This window comes from Hipposideros armiger, unplaced genomic scaffold (assembly GCF_001890085.2).
Source record: "Hipposideros armiger isolate ML-2016 unplaced genomic scaffold, ASM189008v1 scaffold_197, whole genome shotgun sequence".
In the NCBI taxonomy this organism is placed as follows: domain Eukaryota; kingdom Metazoa; phylum Chordata; class Mammalia; order Chiroptera; family Hipposideridae; genus Hipposideros; species Hipposideros armiger.
The window spans coordinates 669,976-690,296 of record NW_017731547.1 but is presented as its reverse complement, the minus strand read 5'-3'; the positions used below and the strand labels follow the sequence as shown (position 1 = coordinate 690,296).

At 36.8% G+C, this 20,321-nt stretch overlaps 1 protein-coding gene across 1 annotated transcript in view; it reads left to right on the top strand.

Moving 5' to 3' along the window:
• Positions 1–20,321, top strand: part of LOC109388440 (dystrophin) — a 1,592,311-nt gene that overhangs the window by 902,739 nt on the left and 669,251 nt on the right. The window contains exon 30 of the mRNA XM_019653146.1: positions 19,222–19,383. Within this exon, the coding sequence (XP_019508691.1) occupies positions 19,222–19,383 (162 nt within the window). The remainder of the gene's footprint in view (positions 1–19,221; positions 19,384–20,321) is intronic.

Here is a 20,321-nt window from a genome sequence, read left to right as displayed (position 1 = left end):
CTTATTTCAAAGGCACGGTGGAGGTTCCTCAAAAATTAAGAATAGAATTACCATATGACCCAGCAATTTTTCTCCTGGGCATCTATCCAGAAAATCTGAAAACATTTATCCATAAACATATATGTGCACTGATGTTCACTGCAGCATTATTCACAGTGGCCAAGACATGGAAACAACCAAAGTGTCCTTCAGTAGATGATTGGATAAACAAGATGCGGTATATATACACATGGAATACTACTCTGCCATAAGAAAAGATGAAATACTGCCATTTGCGACAACATGGTTGGGTCTTGAGATTATTATGCTGAGCGAAATAAGTCAGAGCAGATTTCTTGATTAGTGATTATCTCTTCTTTATTGTGTATTATTAATGCCCCCGTATCTGTCTTTTTCATAGCCATCTGTAAGGTCTTTCATCTGACCTTAAAAGTAGACAGAGTGAAAGAGAAGAGGCAAAATCTAAATTGGTTAATTCTACTTTAGTAGTAACATGATGACAGGCAGCTTAAGGGACCCATTAATTGTTTCAGGCATTTGTGACTTTGTTCACTCAGTGTCACATCTCCCTTAGCACGGATAGACCAAATAAACAAATACTGATTGAAGGAAATCTATAGAGTAATTCAGGAAAATAAGTGCCAATATATCAATTGTGAGGTCAAAATTTTATTGGAAAGCCCTTTGTCTAATAAAATAATATGCTTTATGAGTCTGTCAATATGTTACTTCTTAGAAAGTATCAATCTGTAATAACAGTAAACATAGCTACTGTTTATTGAGTACAGTTTTGTGTCAGTCCTTCTGCTAGGAAATTATAGGCAGTATAATCTTCACATTAGTTTTCTGAGGTAAATTTGATTAGCTCACTTCCCAGATGTTGAAATGTGGCTGACTTCCATTCCCAGGGATGAGGCAGATGACATATTCTAAGCTGCCCTCTGCAGAACACCAGGATGCTGGGAAATTTCCAACAAATATACTTTTAAATGTTTGCTCTCTTGCAGGGAAGTATGAATAAACTTTTAAAGGTCAAGCCAAAAAAAAAGAAAGACAAAAAATGAATGAAACTGAAGCCATAGCAGTTGTGTCACTATAAGCAGTGCCCCTTGCAGTGCCCTGGTATTAAAAGCTAATCCTAGCACTAGATTTTGGGTGAATGAAGCCAGTTGATAGAAGAGAGATCTGAGAGCGCTTCAGGCTCAAGCAAATTTGGGGGAGCCAAACAAACAGTCTCCATATGACGGATAGGGAATATTCTGTCTGCAGAGGGCACCAGTATAAAAATAGGTCCGTGTCTCTTACTGCTCTGAGTATTAAAGCAATAGTAAGAATAATTATAATAATCTCATCTGAAAACATGTAACCATAGGCCTATTCTTGTGAGGGTCTCTATTTGAATGGATATTACCAAAAAGGGTCAAGGAATCCCCAAGAGAAGAGGTTAAGTTAAAGTAGCTTCACGTTGATAGCACCCTAGTACTGGTCAGAATCAAACCTAAATCCTTTAGAAAGAAAAAGTGCCTTTAGTATTCTCTCAGATTAAATTCAGTGAAATTCGATCTCACCATAAAAAAACCCCACAAGCACAAGAAACCAAGCCATCCTGAAGCAAAGTCATCACCTATAACACTGAGTGACTTAGACCACCTCCTGTATAATTTCAGATATTAAAAGTGCCAGATGACTAATATAAAATAAGTAGGTAAAATGCTATAGAAAGAAATGATACTGAAAATTGAATAAACAAACACTGAAAGTTGGTGAGGAAGATTTGTAAAAGATGAAACTAATACTGCTGAAGTTAAAAAAATAATGGATATGTTTAATGTATATTCAAGAGTTGAAAAAAAATGGAGTTAAGAGAAAATTGAAAGATAACATATAGAACGTGGTACCAGAAACTAAGGAGGTTGACAATATGGACAGGAAGGCAAAAGATATTGGGGTAGATTACAGATGTCTGACTTACATCTAATAGGAGGTTCTGAAAGAAGAGAATAAAGAAAATGGATATGCAGGAATACATGAAGGATATGGAAGAAAAATTCCCAGAGCCGGTGACACAATCTGCTTCACTAGGAAGCACAGTATGTAACATGCAGAGCAAATAAATGGAAATCTGCTCTTAGACATATCACAGTGAAACTGCAGAATTCCAAAGACAAAGGTAACTTAGCAACCAGAGAGATGAGACAAATAACCTATGAAGGAATGTAACTTAGACTGACATTAGACTTCTGAACTATAGCCAAAAAACAGTGGGAATATTTTCATGTTGAGAAAAAAAATTACCATCTGCCTAGAATTCTGAACTTAGCAAAATTTCATATTAAGAACAAGGGTGAATTAGACATATTCAGAGAAACAGAAACCAAGATTTTACCCCAGCTGACCCTTTCTAAAAGAAAGTACATTAATACCTTGGTTTGCGAGCATAATTTGTTCCAGAAACAAACTACTCGTATTGCAAGACATCACTCGTTTACCATGTTAAAATGTATTAGAAATGTTTGCTCGTCTTGCAGATCACTCGCAAACCATGTTACTCACAATCCAAGGTTTTATTGTAATTCTAAAAGGAATGTCTGAGATGCTCTGATAAGAGACACGAGGGAGATGATTCTCTCAGCCATGTGAAGATACAGCAAGGAGGGCGTTTGCAAACCAGAAAAAGGGCTCCCACCAGACACTGAATCTATGAACACCTTGACCTTGAACTTCTTAGCCTCCAGAACTATGAGAAATATGTGTGTGCTATATAAGCCACCTAGTCTGTGTTGTTTTGTTATAGCATCCCAAGCTGATAAAGACAGGCTGAAAAATAGACTTTTTACCACCATTTGACAAAAATTGTACAACAGGGAAAGCCCCATTACAACCTGACTTAACATATAAGAAAAAATTCTAAGGCAATTTAGGCAAATTGGATCCAGTTGTATATAAAACAGTTTTTAAGCTTGATCTTTTTTCTTTCTATATCCACTCCTTTTGATATTTTATGCAGTGTCATCACTTTCAGTGTCTTTCACATGCAAGTGATTCTCAACATATTATCTCTAAGACAGACCTCTGCCCTAAACTCTAGGTCCATGTATCCACCCTTCTGTGCTACATCTCTGTTTGGGTATCTCATACACAATTGAAACTTAACATACTCAGATTTGAGCTCCTATCAAGCCTACCCAACACAGTGATCTTCATCCTTGTTCATGGCAACACATTCTTTATTTTCTCAGGCCAGAAACCCTAAAGTAATCTTGGGCTCTTCTCTTCACCAACCTCTCTCCTGTGGATATGAAAGATAGTCTCAGCAGATCTAAATGTGGTCTGGCAGACAATACGGGGTATATAAGCTCCCCATATTTTTCCTTCTGAACCAAGTTCTTTTAACTTGCATCACACTCAGTCCACTTTTAAAGTTGTGTATAAAATATATATACTCGTGTATAAAATATGTATATTTTATATACTCATGTATAAAATATATATTTTATATACTCGTGTATAAAATATATATATATACACATATATATATATGTATATATATATAACTTGACCTCTATTAATAGGCTGTCATCATAAAGAGGTGATATGAAACCTATATTCCAGATGATTACAGAGCCAAATATATATGAAACATGCTGTCTCTTCATCTGTTTTACTGCTAAGGTATAAGTGTAACTTTTAGCAAAAATATTAAGCCTATGTGTTAAATTACTGATCAGATTAGTCTCATGGTCTAAGATTTTTTGATGCCTAATATTAATGAGATGTATATAAACAATGTTAACTATTTAAAGAGTAAAATGTTATAAGCTACTGAGTTTTCTCTAAAATGGTAGAGTTGGTGAATTTAGAATCAGCTAAGTCTAATATTTAACTTCCCTCTTGGCATATAAAATCCTTAAAATAATTTTTACCTGTTTTCTTCCTAAGCTGTCTATATTTAAAATGAAGAGCCTGGTACTTAGAAAAGTAGTGTCTACTGGCTGGATTCATTTGCTCAACCCCCACTCATGCCTTCACTCATTAATCGTAGATGCCTTGTTCAGTGGCTGGAGGGGCAACGGTGAGATTCAATTGCGGGAAAGGAGGAAGTGGGTAGGGGTGAAGTAGAGGGAGGAAGTACAAATTATTCTTCAAGGTGTTTGATGGCAAGATATGGTAGCTATGCGACGTGATGAAGGTGACAGTTAAAACTATGGTAATCATTTTGCAAGTTATAAATGTATCAGATCTACACATTGTACACCTTTAACATACACAATGTTATGTGTCAATTATATCTCAATAAAGCTGGAAAAACTAGTTAGCGTGTCTTCGGAAATCAGTGTTAAAAAATGTTTGGTGATGAAAAAATAAGAGAAGGACCTGTAACTTGACTAATAGGATAGAAACGATGTTTTATTGACTTTCAGGGCAGTGAAAATTTGAGCATGAGTGTAATCTGAGGGAAGATCCACTAGAGATACATACTTAATATGTAAGACCGAGGTCGTACAGGAGAAGAGATATAAGCAAAAACAGAAGGATGGATGGACTTGGGAAGTGGAAAAGAGAATTGAGATAACACAATGTTATTTTAAGGCAAAAACTAGTAAGGTTGAGAAACCTCACTCATGAAAGACCCCATGCCTGAGAGGGCGCTACATCTTTTTTTTTCAATTCTGTAGGGTCTGTTGGTGGCATTAGAAGTGGGGATGGGAGAATAGAGAATTGGTGCCTTTGAGGAAGTGAGTGTGGAAAGCATTTCGAACCGGAGCTCTTATGTTGTACATAGATCTACTGAAAATAAGCAAAAGTGTTAGCGAACAATAATAGACTCAGTAATAGTCAGTAAAATGGTTTGCAGTGGAAACAGTTATGTGAATTTCTCCCACAGTTTTCTGCCAGACAATAATTTTATTCACAACCACATACATACAGACACATGGGCAATCAAAACAAAAGGGACCCTTATGTCCATTATCTTCAGTTAGTATTTCCAGGTATCTTTGATCATATCCTGCAATCGCTAAGAGAATGGTCTTTGGAGTCTTCTGAGTATATTCATATTTGGAAGTCATTCATTTGGTATTCATTTTTTCCTCTTCCAGTATGTCACCGTGTCCTGTTGCCTCCAATTTGAATTTCATGTGTTTTTTTTTAAATTTATTTCTCTAACTTACCGATTTAGTTTGGATTCTTATTTCAACCATATGGTTATTGGCCATTTTCTCCAAGTTATTGTAATCACAATCAGCTACTTAATTTTCAGGGCTGAGTGCAAGAAGAAAATGTAGACTGCTGGCTCAAAAATTAAGAATTTCAAGACAGCGACAGGGAACACTAAACAAAGCATGCAATAGCATATGACCGCTCAGGTTGCATGCCCATCATGCCAGCCCTGATTGGCATTTTATATACTTGGTTCATTTTGCAACTATTATTATAAATTGCTTTTGAAATTGTTCAGGAGTTCCAGAACTTAGACTCATTTCTAACAGCACATCATTATTTAATTTAAAGAGATTCCACTGGGGATTATCAACAATGATAAACACTTTACTATTTTGAAAGATAGAATTTTTTATCTAATTCTTAGAGCGTCAATAATGGATTAGTGTCTAGGATTACATTTTTCCATGTTTGGAATTTGCTGTTTGAATTTGTTCTTTCCTGACAGTGGAAGAGAAGGATTTGGGATATCTTGAATCTTGACTTTCCTAGGTTAAATGCTCTGTGATAAAACTGTTATCTTTATATAAAAATGTCTCTGCAAGCAGATAGTTATGCCAAACATCTGTGTTCAAGGTGACTTCTTTTTTGAGCTGAGTAGTGGACTATGCAACTTGCTCTCATAATAATTTTAATTGAATAATTGGACAAGAGTGATTACACCTTAAAGGGAAAAAAAGTCACCTGCTTGATATTTGCACACAGTAATAAACCCAGTAGTCCAGCCCTCTTTAATGTAAGAAAAATAAGAGAGTATATGCTTTTTATTTTTTAAATGAGAAAATAAGTTTTATCCTCTATTTGCTATATCTTCTTTTGTTATCTGAGAAGGGTATCTTTCTTTTCCTACTATCACTTATGTGAGTTACCTTGATTCTTTCTTTAATAATATTTTCACATCTTCTATTGTATTTTCAGTTTAATTTTCTATTTTATAGATACCGAAACTGAAGTATTATGTAATCGTCATAAGAAAAAGGGCGATGGTAAATGCATTCCATTCTTATTTTTAATCACCTAGGATCATGGAGATTTATTTATATTTTTAATTTTATAAGTAATAATTCTAATATTATCTTTAAATATAATTTCTCCTACTTCAATAAATAATGTCCCTAGGGCCATTTGCATTGACATTACTGGAATGTTTTATAAGGCAATAGTTATAATTTTCTTGTCTGAATGTATACCACATGTAGCATATTGGCTTTTTTCTGGTTCAGACACAAAGAGACAAACCAACGCACATAGACCACACATATGTTTGTGTATATGTATGTGTATATATTTGTATGTATGTGTGTGTGTATATATATATATATTCTTTATAATACCTAATTAATATTTAAGTTTATATATTTACTCTAGACTGATGTGTTTTGCTTTGGGAGAACATTAAAATATTAACAATTATGAATACGTCCATTTAGGTGTATCTTGTCCTTAAAGTTTTATAATTTGATGGTTGAACTCTTTCCTCTGAAGTTGGAATAGAAAAAGAGGGAGTTAATCTGTAAATGAGAAACATCTGATATTAAGGCCTAAAAACGAATCAGTTATAAAATAAACTAATTTGGATTGGTAAATTAGAATTTAGGAATGAATTTTTAGATAGAGGTTTTTAAAAAAACATTTATTATTTATGTACAGTTTCACTTACATTCCTATAGTTTTTCTCTGTTTTAATGGAACTTCTATATAACTTACATATGATCCACTATACTTTACAACTAATATTTAATTCCTGTAACGTAAAATGCTATTCTCAAGGTAAATGTTCATCTGTCTTGTCCTTCATCCTTTATCACTCTAGGCTCTTTTTAAAACTGATTTTCTTTTCAAGCCACTTCATAGATTCTTGGGGTTGAATGATCAAAACTGTTCTTCAGTATTCAGGCAAGTCTGCACTAAAATTACTTGTCCATTATTTAAAAAGAAAGAAATGGGAGCGGGAACATTAAAGAATGTTTCTTTGCAGTGTGTTCTAGTATCTCAGAGCAATCCATGTATGCGATGAGGATTGGAGACACTTTCCAAGTTAATCAAGCTGTTTTTTAAGCCACAGAATATATGTATTCATTCAGACGTTTCCGTTAAAAGTATCAAATAAAATTGGAGAATTGCTTTTTACTGCTCTGCCTTACCAAGTTTCATATTGTTTTCTGATCTGCATTGAGAAATGGCCAATTTAATAGTACTCTGTCCTTCTTTTTTTTTTCTTTTGAGCCTCAACACTTGCATTTCACTATCTGTTATTTAATTCTTATGTAAGGCTTCGTTTCTTTTAAACTTCACTCTTGATAATTCTTTTCAAATCTGGGTAATCATCAAAATTACACAGATGGAAGGGTATAAGAATGTTACATATTCCCTTCTACCTCCCTTTGAATTTCTTATTTTGTAGAATTGGATTGCACCTGGAAAATATATTTTAAAACGTTCCCCTAGATTCTAATGATTATTCAGGTTTGGGAACTCTGACCTCAACCTTGACCTGAGAGTGAATTGAATAAGGCAGTGCACCTTGCTAATGTGCGTGTTTCAGATTCATTCCTAATGTAGACCATTCATTATTCATGTCCATCCACGGCTCATTAGTGCTGAGTGATCTCTTTATTCTAGAGATGAGGCTGATTTTCAATTCCTGAACAGTTAAACCAAGCAGGGGAAAAAGTGGTTCTCTTTCAAGGCCACACACAGTTCCCTGCTGGAGCAGAATGAGCACTTTCTAGGAAACCGCAGCAAACTTTTGATGGCATAGAAACCTTTGATGTGCCCCCATCTGCTACCTCTCTCTCCTGGACCATAATCCAGGGGTCGGCAAACTGTTGCTCGTGAGCCACATGCGGCTCTTCAGGTACGTTCCGTCTCAAAAGTTTGCCGACCCCTGGAAGAGCCAATCTTGCCCCTCACAACAATTTAAAAATTATTCGAGAGCCATAAATATATTTTTTACATAATCAGCATTATGTGGATAATATCCTTTAAAAATGTTATAAATGAAACTATGATAGTTTTATTTTCGTTTTCAATTTTACTTCAGAGCCACATGTACGTACCCAAAGAGCCGCATGTGGCTTGCGAGCCGCAGTTTGCCGACCTCTGGCGGCTCTTCCGTCTCAGAAGTTTGCCGACCCCTGATCTAGCTAGAAGAGATGTTCCCTGTGGGACTAGTTTGCAAGACACTAAGCTGTCCTGCATGGCTGCAGGAGACATCATCCTCAACTTATCCTCAGCTATATCCGACTTACAACAAATAGTGCAACAACCATACAGGTGAAGGCCCACCACCTGAGACCTGGTCGCTTCTCTCGCACTCCAAAAAGCTCCAGAAACATGGCTTTCATCCACAGATGATGAGAAGATCCCGCTGTAGGGATGAGAGAGAACAGAGAGGAAGTTAGGAAACAGTTTATGCCTATTTCAGCCAGCTTAATATTTCAGAAGGGCATTCAGTGACTGAAGACCCTGGTCTCTGACAAGGAACTGAGCATACTGTACCACTGTGCCAGTGTTTATCTGTTCCCCATGCTCACATCAACACACACAAGTCTTCCTTTTGCACTCCCCGCCTACTGCTCAAGAACTGCACAACATGTTTGGCAAGCCAGAGGGAAAGCAGCTGTTCCCTGCATCTTGCCCTGCTGTTCAAGATGCGCATCCCAGCCAAATGAATCATACCAGAGCTCGAGAAAGACCCTGGCAGGAATCCCTCGCTACAAACCTGCAGCCTTGTCTAAGCTATGTGGAGAGCAAAAGGTTTAAAAACCTTGTAATTGTCATGCCTTAGGACAAAATGGTCCATCAGTTCACCGAGCTGGGCCTGAGGAGTTATTTCATGTAGTGCAGATAAGCGGGGTGACAGGAAACCCTCAATCTGCTCGTCTTGCACTTTGGCTTCTTCAGGACCATGGCGATCATTGGCACTACTAATGAAAAAGAAATACTATTCATCTTCATGCATAAGGAGAGGATGAAAGAGGATCGGTCATCCCAGACACCCCAGGAGAGAGGGGCCCTTTTCCTGTGTCTCAGATACCACTTCTAGTGGGAACCAATCTGAGTGTAATTTAAGCCCCCTGATGATTGGCCATAGAGGCCAGAGCATTTTATTTCAAGGGAGCCTGGAAACAGGCCTCAGACTGTTATGAGCCTATGTCGCAGTTAAAAGAATCCAGCAGAGACCTGTAACGTACATCAGAAAAGCACCATTTCGGGTCAGTGACGCTACATTTGAAACCACCTGACTTAAGACGGAAAGCAGTTTTTATTCGTAGTCAACACGAATGGCCATCCTTAGCTGCTCTGTAAAAGGGACCATCATGGATGTGCTCCCCACTCATCGTGTGAAGTCCGGTGTCATGTGTTTATCTTGAGAATCTGAATTCCTGAGTGGAGAGATTGACGAATACCAAGAGGTCTTCCATTCTGAGGTTTCTGTCACATTACTGTGTTGGCTGGAAATCTAAGGGTACCAAATGGCTAGTTCATTTACATAACAATGTCAAGTTGACACAACTACCTCTCCCTCACTAAAGGCCTTCTCAACTTGGGTAATTACCAGCACACCTCAGCCTGGAAGCGCCAGCTAATTTTTCTAACTGGGACACCTTGCCTTGCCTCTGCATACACTTCCATTTGGGGAGAGTCACTGTATTTGTGGCTTTCTGGGACAACAACAGAAGGAATTACCAGAAATCAGGTCGGTTTCTCAGTGGCTACGTTCCTACTTTTGTTACTGACCTCCATTCATTGCTTTATTCTACCATTTGATTTTACCACAAGATTGGACTTATACAGACTCTATATGTTACTTAAACATGTGGTCTCTATCCTGATCCAACTTACTCCTAGGCTGTGATTCTGTCTCACTATTCTGTATCAGGAGAACTTTTAAGGAATACTTTCGTTACTTACAATATCAAAAATTACTCATTGTCTAAATTTTAAATTTTCACATATGAGCACATGTGTAATCAGAGAGCACCTCGCCACGGGGCCAGAGGAATTTTACTAACCAGCGGTGCCTCTGAAGTTACCTTGAGAAGGCTGGAATAAGGTGAACGCTGTACATTCCTTCTAGCTTTACTGTATTATACTTCCATCACTTTCTTTTGGAAGCTGCAGTAATGCATTGGCTTGCTCCTGTCAGGGCAGAAGACCAATTTCATTCGTCCACCCATGAAGATGAATACATGCAGCAAAAATCCAGAAGTGTCTTTGATATAGTACCATACAGCTCATTGGCCATTCTCTCCATGCTGTATTTGAAAATGATGGCTGTCTGATGTCAAGTTCCATCGATAAAGTCATTCCCAAACATTACTTCAAGCATGCTTTCCTCAGAGGTCACAGAAGAACTTCAGTGACCTGCCAAGAGCTAAAACAGATGAAGTTCTGACAATGACACCAGTGATTTTAACACATATAATCTTTTCCTATAAAGGAAATGATAGCAAGCCCCCAGGCATGTGGTTTTGTTGTTTTTCCACCCAGTGAGTTTAAACCAAATGACGTTACCAAAAATAAATCTAGAGGGCCCTTGTAAATGACGTAACATTCTTCCTTTTATATTTAAAGAATACATATACTAACACATATGCACACCTATGTAATTATTTATAGCCTACATCTCTCTCAAGTACATTAGCATGTGACACAAAAGCCAACGTGCTCCCCACAAAAATTATATCTAAAGTGGCTTAAAACAACACAGTTTTTTTATTTGGTCTTTCTTGTCTAAGGAATATTGTGTGGGGCCTATTTTCATTAGGAAAAAGTAGGACAGACTAATTTGAAAACAAAAATTAAGCAACAAAATGAAGCTTTTGTTGGTTGCTGGGATGGTGAGCAGTCCTTCCTGCTATAAATTACTTGTACCTTCTTCCCCCTCTGCTTATTTTAATCTCTGTTTAATTCACTTCACAAAATATTAGCTTGATTCTTCTTGAAAAGAATTTCCTCAGCTTGCTCGAAACATGTCTCACCATCTAGGAAGGATGTATGGAACCCTGTGGAGATCTATTGTTTTCCTTCTACAATACAAATCATGAAAAATGAACTGTTTATCTCTCGTCAAGCCCAAAGAGGTCTGAGTCTACAGCCGGGCTCAAGATGGTCCCTCCAATTTCAGCTTCTTTGAAGGTGTCCTCCTGCCAATGCAAAACACCCAAAAGTTGGGCGTACACCTGTTTCTGAGACAATCAAACATTCTTTTTTGGTCCTTAAACAATTCCCGACATTTTCATAGTATCGTATCCTCAGAGACCTTCCAGTTATGCTTCAGAAATTCTAATTGGTTGTTCACTGAAATTATCTGCCATTAGACAAAGGGTTCCATTTGACAGCAGCAATAGGCCACATGTGAAATGTCCATGGATGGATATGAAATGTGCTATTTGCTGGCTGTGGTAGAAGATGCAGGCACCGACGTTATCTTTATAAACCTTCTAATCATGCCATACAACTATAATTCTCAGTGTTTCAAAGACATTTCCTAGGTCCTTCATGATCTCTTCATGCTTTCCATAAACCATTTACAATCTTTCCCTAGACCGAATTCTAGCTGTTTCTTATACTCTGCCTCTACCTCAGTTTACCAGCTGCTAAGTTCATGGTTGGCTGCATATGTAGTTTGAACCAGACAGGTCACAAACATAAAATGGTTTTGCTTCAAGTAGATGGTGGATTCATATTTCTTTCTGGCATCCTGAATACATTCCATTGCTTTCCAGTGTTAAAAAGTTAAATCCAGTTTAATTCAGCTTAAAATTTCATTCTCATATTCAGTTTAATGTCTTCTCCTGTTTCCAGCTCTACCTTAAGCCATAGCCTAGATGACTTGCACTAGAAGGGAAGGTATTTCTTCCCTACACCTATACTTCTTTTACTTACCACCTAGGTCATATTATTCTCCATTGGCCTGCCAAATAGGAATGAAGGAAAAAATCCTATTAACTAGCATTTTTTAAGGTGTTCAAGTATTTTATGTAGCAAGGACTCAAAACATTGGCTTTATTTGGGTTGCAAGTCTGGTCTCTTTAAGAGGTCTCACGGAAGCTGTTCTGACCACCCATTTCTTTCATGAGAAAAACCTTCTCTGTAAAACTATCTTCAAGCCTTTTTATCCTGGAGTATCTTGCTGTACAAGCAAGATAAACATGGCTGCCATCTTCAGTGTCCACTTGACCTATGGAAACATTTTTGCCACACCAAGCATTGGGAAATGCAGGCTGCCCCTTCTCTTCACTATGCCATCATTTCCAGTTCTTTTTTTAACCACTAAGTAGGCACAGAAAGCAAATAAAGCGTTCAGCTGAATAAGCAGAATCCAAGCTGGTAATGAGATGTCATCGCCCATGGATCTTGGACTCCCTGACTGTATGGTTGATGGAGTCTTGGCACTCCCCTTACTTGCTTGGGGCAGAAACATTGAAGTACTACCTTTCATTTGTCCGTGAGGAGTAAGCAGATGAGGCCATCCTGCTCTCTTCCTGGACCATGGATTCAGCTCAACTTTGTTTCTCTCCCCAATCTTCAGAGAGTTTTAGAACAAGCGGAGTTGGTGGAGTAATGAAGGAAAGCCAGTTTTCCAAGCTCTTTTGTAAACTGCTTTGAGAAAAGTCTTGTCATTTCCATCTTTTAGAATGGGAGGAACTTCATACTTACAGCTTTCAGTTGAAGACTAGAGCCCAAATTCTAAGATAACAGATAAAGTCCAGTGTAATTCATGACCATAATTGGAGCTTCAGAATAGCTCCTATATTAAAAAAGAGTTAGGATAGGAGGAAACAGCTAATCAAAAATGTTCTCAACCCCACCAACCTAATTCAGTCAAATTGAGTATTCTCATTTCTTGGTACTTGAACAAAGTAAAACCTCTTAGAAGGTGACAAAGAAAAACAAAAAGTAGTTGCACCAGTTGCTCGGCCCACTGAACTCAAGATTCCAGAACACACAACTCCTTGGTCAGGACTGTCTGTCTGTGCAGTGAGGTGTGGCTGTCAAATAGCACAGATCAGTGGCCTCTTGTGGATTTCCATGTTAGTTTCCGAAGAGCCACGTGAGTGGCATTTGGTTATAGCATATTTCTTAGAGGACTACCATGCCTAGCCATTTTTCATGAGGAAGCGAAATAAGTGAGACAGAAAAAAGTCAAGAACCATACATTTCACTGATAGGTGGGATATAAAACTAAAAACAACAAAGGGACAAGACAAACAAAGAAACAAAAACTCATAGACAGATAATAGTTTAATGGTTGCCAGAGGGTAAGGGGGGAAGGTGTGGTAGATGAGGGTAAAGGGGGTCAAATATATGGGGATGGAAGGAGAACTGACTCTGGGTGGTCAACACACAATGTGATATATAGATGATGTATTACAGAAATGTACACTTGAAACCTATATAATTTTATTAACCAATGTCACCCCCAATAATCTTTAATTTAAAAAAATACTCCTTATTGCTCAACCTGGTGCCAAGTAGCGGCATTCAAGTTGAGGTCAGTTAATTCTCTCTTCCAGTGAAAACTTCAAGAATTTGTAGTTGCTTTCCTTTATTTGCATCAGAATTTGGGACACAGTTTTCTTTAGTTCATCTACTAAGATCACTCAAGGAAATGAGGCTTAATTTTAACATTGGCTAAAATGTTTAATTACATAGGGAAAATAAAATAAAATGGTGCTGGAAATCAAAACATTGTACATTTCCACATCTCACCAACCAGTATTTATAAACAAACAAAAATAAATAAACAAGTGTATCTCTCACTACAGCATGAACATAATCTATTTTTTAAGCAATCAATTTCACATCTGCTCTTCTTATTTCCTAGGAATATTAATGAATAGACTTCCAAACACTTCTAGGTAATTTGTCTTCACAAAGATCCTGAAGTTTTCTTTGTAAATTGAAGCAGAACAGTCAAGAATAGAAATTTTAAAGAAAATCCACACTCCAGTATTGTAATAGCTATGTGTGATGTCAGATGGGTAATAGACTTGGTGTGTTATCACTTTGTGAGGACTGTAAATGTCTAATCATTTTGTTTTGTACACCTGAATCTAATAATAAAAAAAGAAAAACAAAGAAAATCCACATCCTAGACTTCTGAGAAGCCAAATATCTCTCAAAAGCCCAACTCACTAACATCAATCAATCAATCAATCAATCAAAGAATCCTTTTTTGACTTAGGGCCAATGAATGAAAGGATAAATTTTACAATGTTAAACCTGGATCTATTGAGAAATTTAGAAAGAAAAACAGAGCTCCCAGATGCCTGGGACACAGTGGGCAACCAAAGAATATTTATTACATCATTGGGTAAAAACAAAGATTGGTGAAAGATGCTAAGAAGTCCAAGCACATCCTTTGCACACTCACGCTTTCCACTCCACGAGACTCCTGTCACTCTTGCACCCTCTACTGGGGAGTCCACAGCAGAGCGATGACTGATGAAAACCTCCTTTTAAGGCTTTCACACAGCTGGTCCCCCACGGTCATATCTCAGGCATCCAAATTCTCTTTTCCTCCTTTTCTACCAAAAAATAGCAAATACAATAAAAATGATAACACACACTCATAAAAGAAGAAACAAAGAAAATAATGACAGTGTTTCTCCCATTCCTACTTCTAGATCCCACAAATATTGGGAAAGAAGTTAATTTTATAGCTTTAAACTAACTCGTGTTACAATGTAAATGAACTTTCTCAGGACTGTGTCTTTATTTTAGTAAATGTTTTTGTAATCTATGTATTCTGGTTTGGTTACAATCATCCTGTAGTGAGATACCATGTTTATAGTTTAAGTCTTCAAATTATGATGTGCTTAATAAGTATTTGCTGCTGGCTAGAAAGCTTCACTGTAAGGGAAATATACCTTTATAATAATTTTCTCAGAAAGTCCTATTTTAAAAGTGAAAACACCCACATTTCTCATTCATTTGCAATCATGAGCTTACCTGTCACCTCTTCAATGAAACAAAAATTATTAATAAAATTAAGTATAGTAATACCATGTAGCTCCTTTAATGAATGATGATTTGTAAAAAGTTACTGGATAATTTGTCTAGATTTTTCTCTATTTTTAAAACTGCATTTACATTTTAAATACATTTATTTTGGTTCAAATTGCCAATTTTTATTTCACATGAAAATTTTATTCTTCCACAGTTTCTTAGGCTGCTGTACTCTGATTTAAGTGTTTGTAATATTGGGGTTAATAAATCATTTTAAAAATAGTGTGAGGAACAGTTCACTGTGAAGATAACTTTCCATTGCCAAAAAATCATTAAACTTTTAATTTTCTATTGCAGAACACTTTGTGGGAATAATAATTTATTTTGACGTATGTTGATTTTTTTAATTTAGTTTTCTTTGAATTTTCTCTGAAAACCAAAGTAAAAGTTTTTTCATTATGTTTTTTCTTGGTAACTGTTGCTAGGATTCTGTTTTGTACGTTTATATTTTGTTGCTGATTGCCAGTCTTTTAATGTCTTTCTAATTCTCCTCATATATGCTGTTTCTGTCTAGCTATGATTCCTCTTACTGCTGAGCAGATTAGCTAAAGGCATGAAATAACATTTTAAAGTAACAGTTGAGCAGTACTTTGGAACAACAACAAAATTTCAATTATGGTTCAGGACTTCCTACCAACTCCATTCAGTGAGACAGCACAGGTCAAATGGGCAGAGAGTGCTAGAAAATACATAGGCCTGGCATCCTATCAGGGTCTGTCTAATAAGATGTTTCGAAATGGAAGGCAGCTTATGCCATGACTAATTCAAAGACCTCTGCAAACTTGGATTGACATCAGGTCTTTTTATTCCCTGAACTAATCAAAGAATCTGTGTAAACCAGCGTCTCCTGTTGAGTGCCAGGCCAGGCAAGGAACTGACCCACATGAGGTCAACTGCACCCTCATCTCTTAGGCCATTTCATTCTGTTCAACCTATTGTCTCTTATGAATAGATAAAATTCGATTTCTGAAAATAATTTTGAGACTAGATATTTGGTTTAATATTATGCTATATCATATCCTATTCAATTACATTAAAATTCTAAAGATGTGCACAAAAGGGTGAGATGATTTTGCCTTTAGCCAGATAAAAGATCAAATTTCAACAGTACCTGAGTAACCAATTACTACATGCTGTGATTGTGAAATTTTAGCATTAAATATCCATTCCTCTGGAGAAACTGGATAGGCTACAGACATTTTCTTCTACCATACAGAGGGCTCTCGTTATAGCTATGAGCAGTGTTATTTGAATTATTATGTGATGCAACTTCTAGTTGAAGTTTTGCCTGTAAAAATAAAAGGAAGAACTGACTCTGGGAGGTGAACACGCAATGTGATATATACATGATGCATTACAGCATTTTACACCTGAAACCTATGTAACTTTACTAACAACTGTCACCCCAATAAACTTTAAAAAAGAGGGGTATAGGTAGAATGCAAAGAAAGAAAAGCCTAGGACAGTCCCCTGAAGATTTCTGGTCCCCGTAGAGATACTGGGAATGTCCTCCCTATTCTGGCAACATCACGAGACTTCAGCCCTTTCCCCCTTGGTCCAGATGTCTTGAGCCTTATTTTTACTTGAGTAATGCTGTATTCCAACTTGACTTTATGAAAGAATAATGACATATCCAATATCTTTTAAGCTTAAGAGCCAACATTTATATTCTTTATGTAATATCTAATATTCTTTTTTAAAATTTTTTCTAAATTTATTGGGGTGACATTGGTTAGTAAAATCATATAGGTTGCAAGTGCACAATTCTGTAATACATCATCTATGTATTGCATTGTGTGTGGTGAACACACAATCTAATATTCTTTTTTTATTGAGGTTACATTGGTTTATAATATTATGTAAGTTTCAGGTTCTCAGCGTTATAATCCAATGCCTGTATACACTACATTGTGCTCACCACCAAAAGTCTAGTTTCCATTCGTCACCATACGATTGACCCCCTTTACCCATTTCACATTTCCTCCACTTCTTTTCCTCTCTGCTGACCACCAATCTGTCATCAGCCTCTGTGAGTTTTTTTGTTGTTATTTTGTTTGTTCATTTGTGTTTGTTTTTATATTCCACATGCGAGTGAAATCATATGCTATTTTTCATTTTCTGTCTGTCTCTTTTCACTTAACATAATAGCCTCAAGGTCCATTCATGTTGTCACAAATGCCAGGATTTTACAATTTTTATGGCTGGGTAGTATTTCATTGTGTGTATATGCCACTTCTTTATCCATTCATTAATCAAAGGACGCTTAGGTTTTTTCCATATGTTCGCTATTATAAATAATGCTGCAGTGAGCATAGAGGTGCATATATATTTTCAAATTAGTGTTTTGATTTCTTTGGATAAATACCCAGGAGTGCAATTACTGGATCATATGGTAGTTCTGTGTTGAATTTTTGGAGGAACCTCCATACTGTTTTCCGTAGTGGGTGTGCCAATTTACATTCCCACCAGCAGTGTGCGAGGGTTCCCTTTTCTCCACATTCCTCCTCCACACTTGTTTCTTGTCTTGTTGATGATAGCCATTCTAACAGGTGCGAGGTGACATCTCATTGTGGTTTTAATTTGCATTTCCTTGGAAAATTCGTGATGTCTAGCATCTTTTCATGTACTTGTGGGCCATTTCTATGTCTGCTTTGGAAAAATATTCAGATTCTCTGCTCATTTTTCAATGAGGTTGTTCGTTTTTGTTTTTGTGGTTTTTTTTATGTTGAGTTGTATGCTTTCTTTATACATTTCGGATATTAATCTCTCATCAGACATATAACACTTACAAATAGATCCTCTCATTTGGTAGGTTGCCTTTTTTATTTGTTGATGGTCTCCTTTGCTGTGCGGGAGCTTTTTAGTTTGTTACAGCCCCATGTGTTTGTTTTTATTTTGTTTCCCTTGCTGTTGGAGTCAAATCCTCCAAAACACCATGAAGACTGATGCCATAGAGCTTATTGCCTGTTTTCTTCTAAGCATTTTATGATTTCAGGTTTTATGTTGAAGCTTTTAATCCATTTTGAGTTCTTTTTGTGTATGGTCTAATGCTCTTATAAAAAGTAGGATCACTCTTAAACCCCAATCATGGTCCGAGGGAAGGATAATTCCATTTTACCAGATAATCATGCCTATATATTGTATAATAAGAAAAAATGCTTGAAATGATGCATAACTTAAGGAGTTCTAAAAAAGTTGCCTGTCCCATTCCTTACCTTTCTGATTACTCTTTTAAAGGTGAACAGACCCTTGACTGGAGACTCTGCAGTCTGTTCACCATGCTATTTATACTTGAAGAGTGTAAAGTTATTCTAATCAGACTTATAGTAACAATCAAGATTAATCGCAGCTATGTTAGGATTACTGATTATTTGTTCTACTTCAGCAGCACCACAAATCCAATTGTACAAGCAATTTCCATAATCCAAATTGTGAAAGAAAGGAGGGGGAGAAAAAGACCATGCAAAACTGGTTGAAATAGTATTCCAGTAAACCCTTAAGCAGATGGTTATCGAAAATTCCCTTTTTGAAACGGAGCTGATTCTGAACAGACTGCGTCTGTGTCTCATTGGTGGAAGTGGATTATCTGTCTCGAATTGGAGTGTGATGACGATGACCCTATTCTGAGTACACCAAATCTCTTGGACTATATAATGAGATCAGGAGGAACATTCGGCCTGAGAACCACAGATTGCATCAGCTGAGATGATTTCACTAATGCTTTTTTCCAGCCTCTTTCCTCGATGTACATAATATTTTGGTTTTGGCCGGCAGAGATTTCTGAGCCTGTAGTTCTGTGTGCTAATTCTTTTTTTCCTTATTCTGTATTTTTCTAAGTAGAGCTGAATGAGTGGCCGGAAGCTGCGAAACCTGTCTTACAAAAAGGTGATGGTGGAAGAGTCTAGACGATTTACTTTGCAGCAGGACTGCAGAAAAATAATGAGGAAACATTTAACTGAGTCATTCTTATTGCTTCCTTAGGCCGTGAGGAGGCAAAAGTTGCTTGAACAGAGTATCCAGTCTGCCCAGGAGATCGAAAAATCCTTACACTTAATTCAGGAGTCCCTTTCATCCATTGACAAGCAGTTGGCAGCTTATATTGCTGACAAAGTGGACGCGGCTCAAATGCCTCAGGAAGCCCAGGCAAGTAGAACTGGGAATGAGCTTCTGTTCATTTTCTGTTGTTGTTGTTGTTATCTGAACAAGACATTACTGAATTCCTAACTTAAAACTATATTTAATTAGTTGTGCAGGGGGTTATCTGATGGACTGATTTTACCATTTGGAGGTAAGAGGAGAAACAGATCTAGATTAGCACTCTCAGATTTATTTTTGAAAGTACGGAATGGACAAATTTGAAAAAGAGACACTCAAAGACAGGGGTACTGTCACCCTGACGCCTGTTATTTATCAATATTTTCAAGCTAGTATCCTTCTGCCAGAGGGAAGACATAGGAATGTAAATTGTAATGAAACTATTTCTAGTGGTACTATTAAAAATGCAGTCTCAGCCATTTTATTTAAATCAACTCATCTTTGGAATCTTGGCATCACAAGTCGTATGATCTCTATATTTTTCTACATTTAATTTGTTGCAAGTAGTTAATCACAAGAAATTCGAGACGCAAATTTGCATTTTATTACTAATAATCACACCATATATGCTCACATGCAGATCACGTTATAGGCAGGGTTTAGAATTCAACTCTATTCAATCCGAATTATAAAATGTGTTAAGCCAGTTATTTTAGAACAAGAGTTAAAATAGTGGTGAAAGGAAATCTAAGTTGACTTTTTACTGAGTGAATTTAGGCTATGTCTAAATTAATTTGTATCTTGGGAAGTATTTTCAAAATTCTGTATTTCTGCATTTAAATAACATTTAAATGTACATAAAGTATCATAGGTATTATTTTTTTAAATGTCTTTAGGATTTTCTGACAGTAAGGTAATACTGTTCCTTTCCCCATCGTATGTGTGTATTATGAACTCCATAACTAAGGATAACTCAGACCAATATACTGTGATGTGAGGAGCCTTAGAAGCTCATCTCCCCATCCCAAAGGCCCTCTCCCCACTAA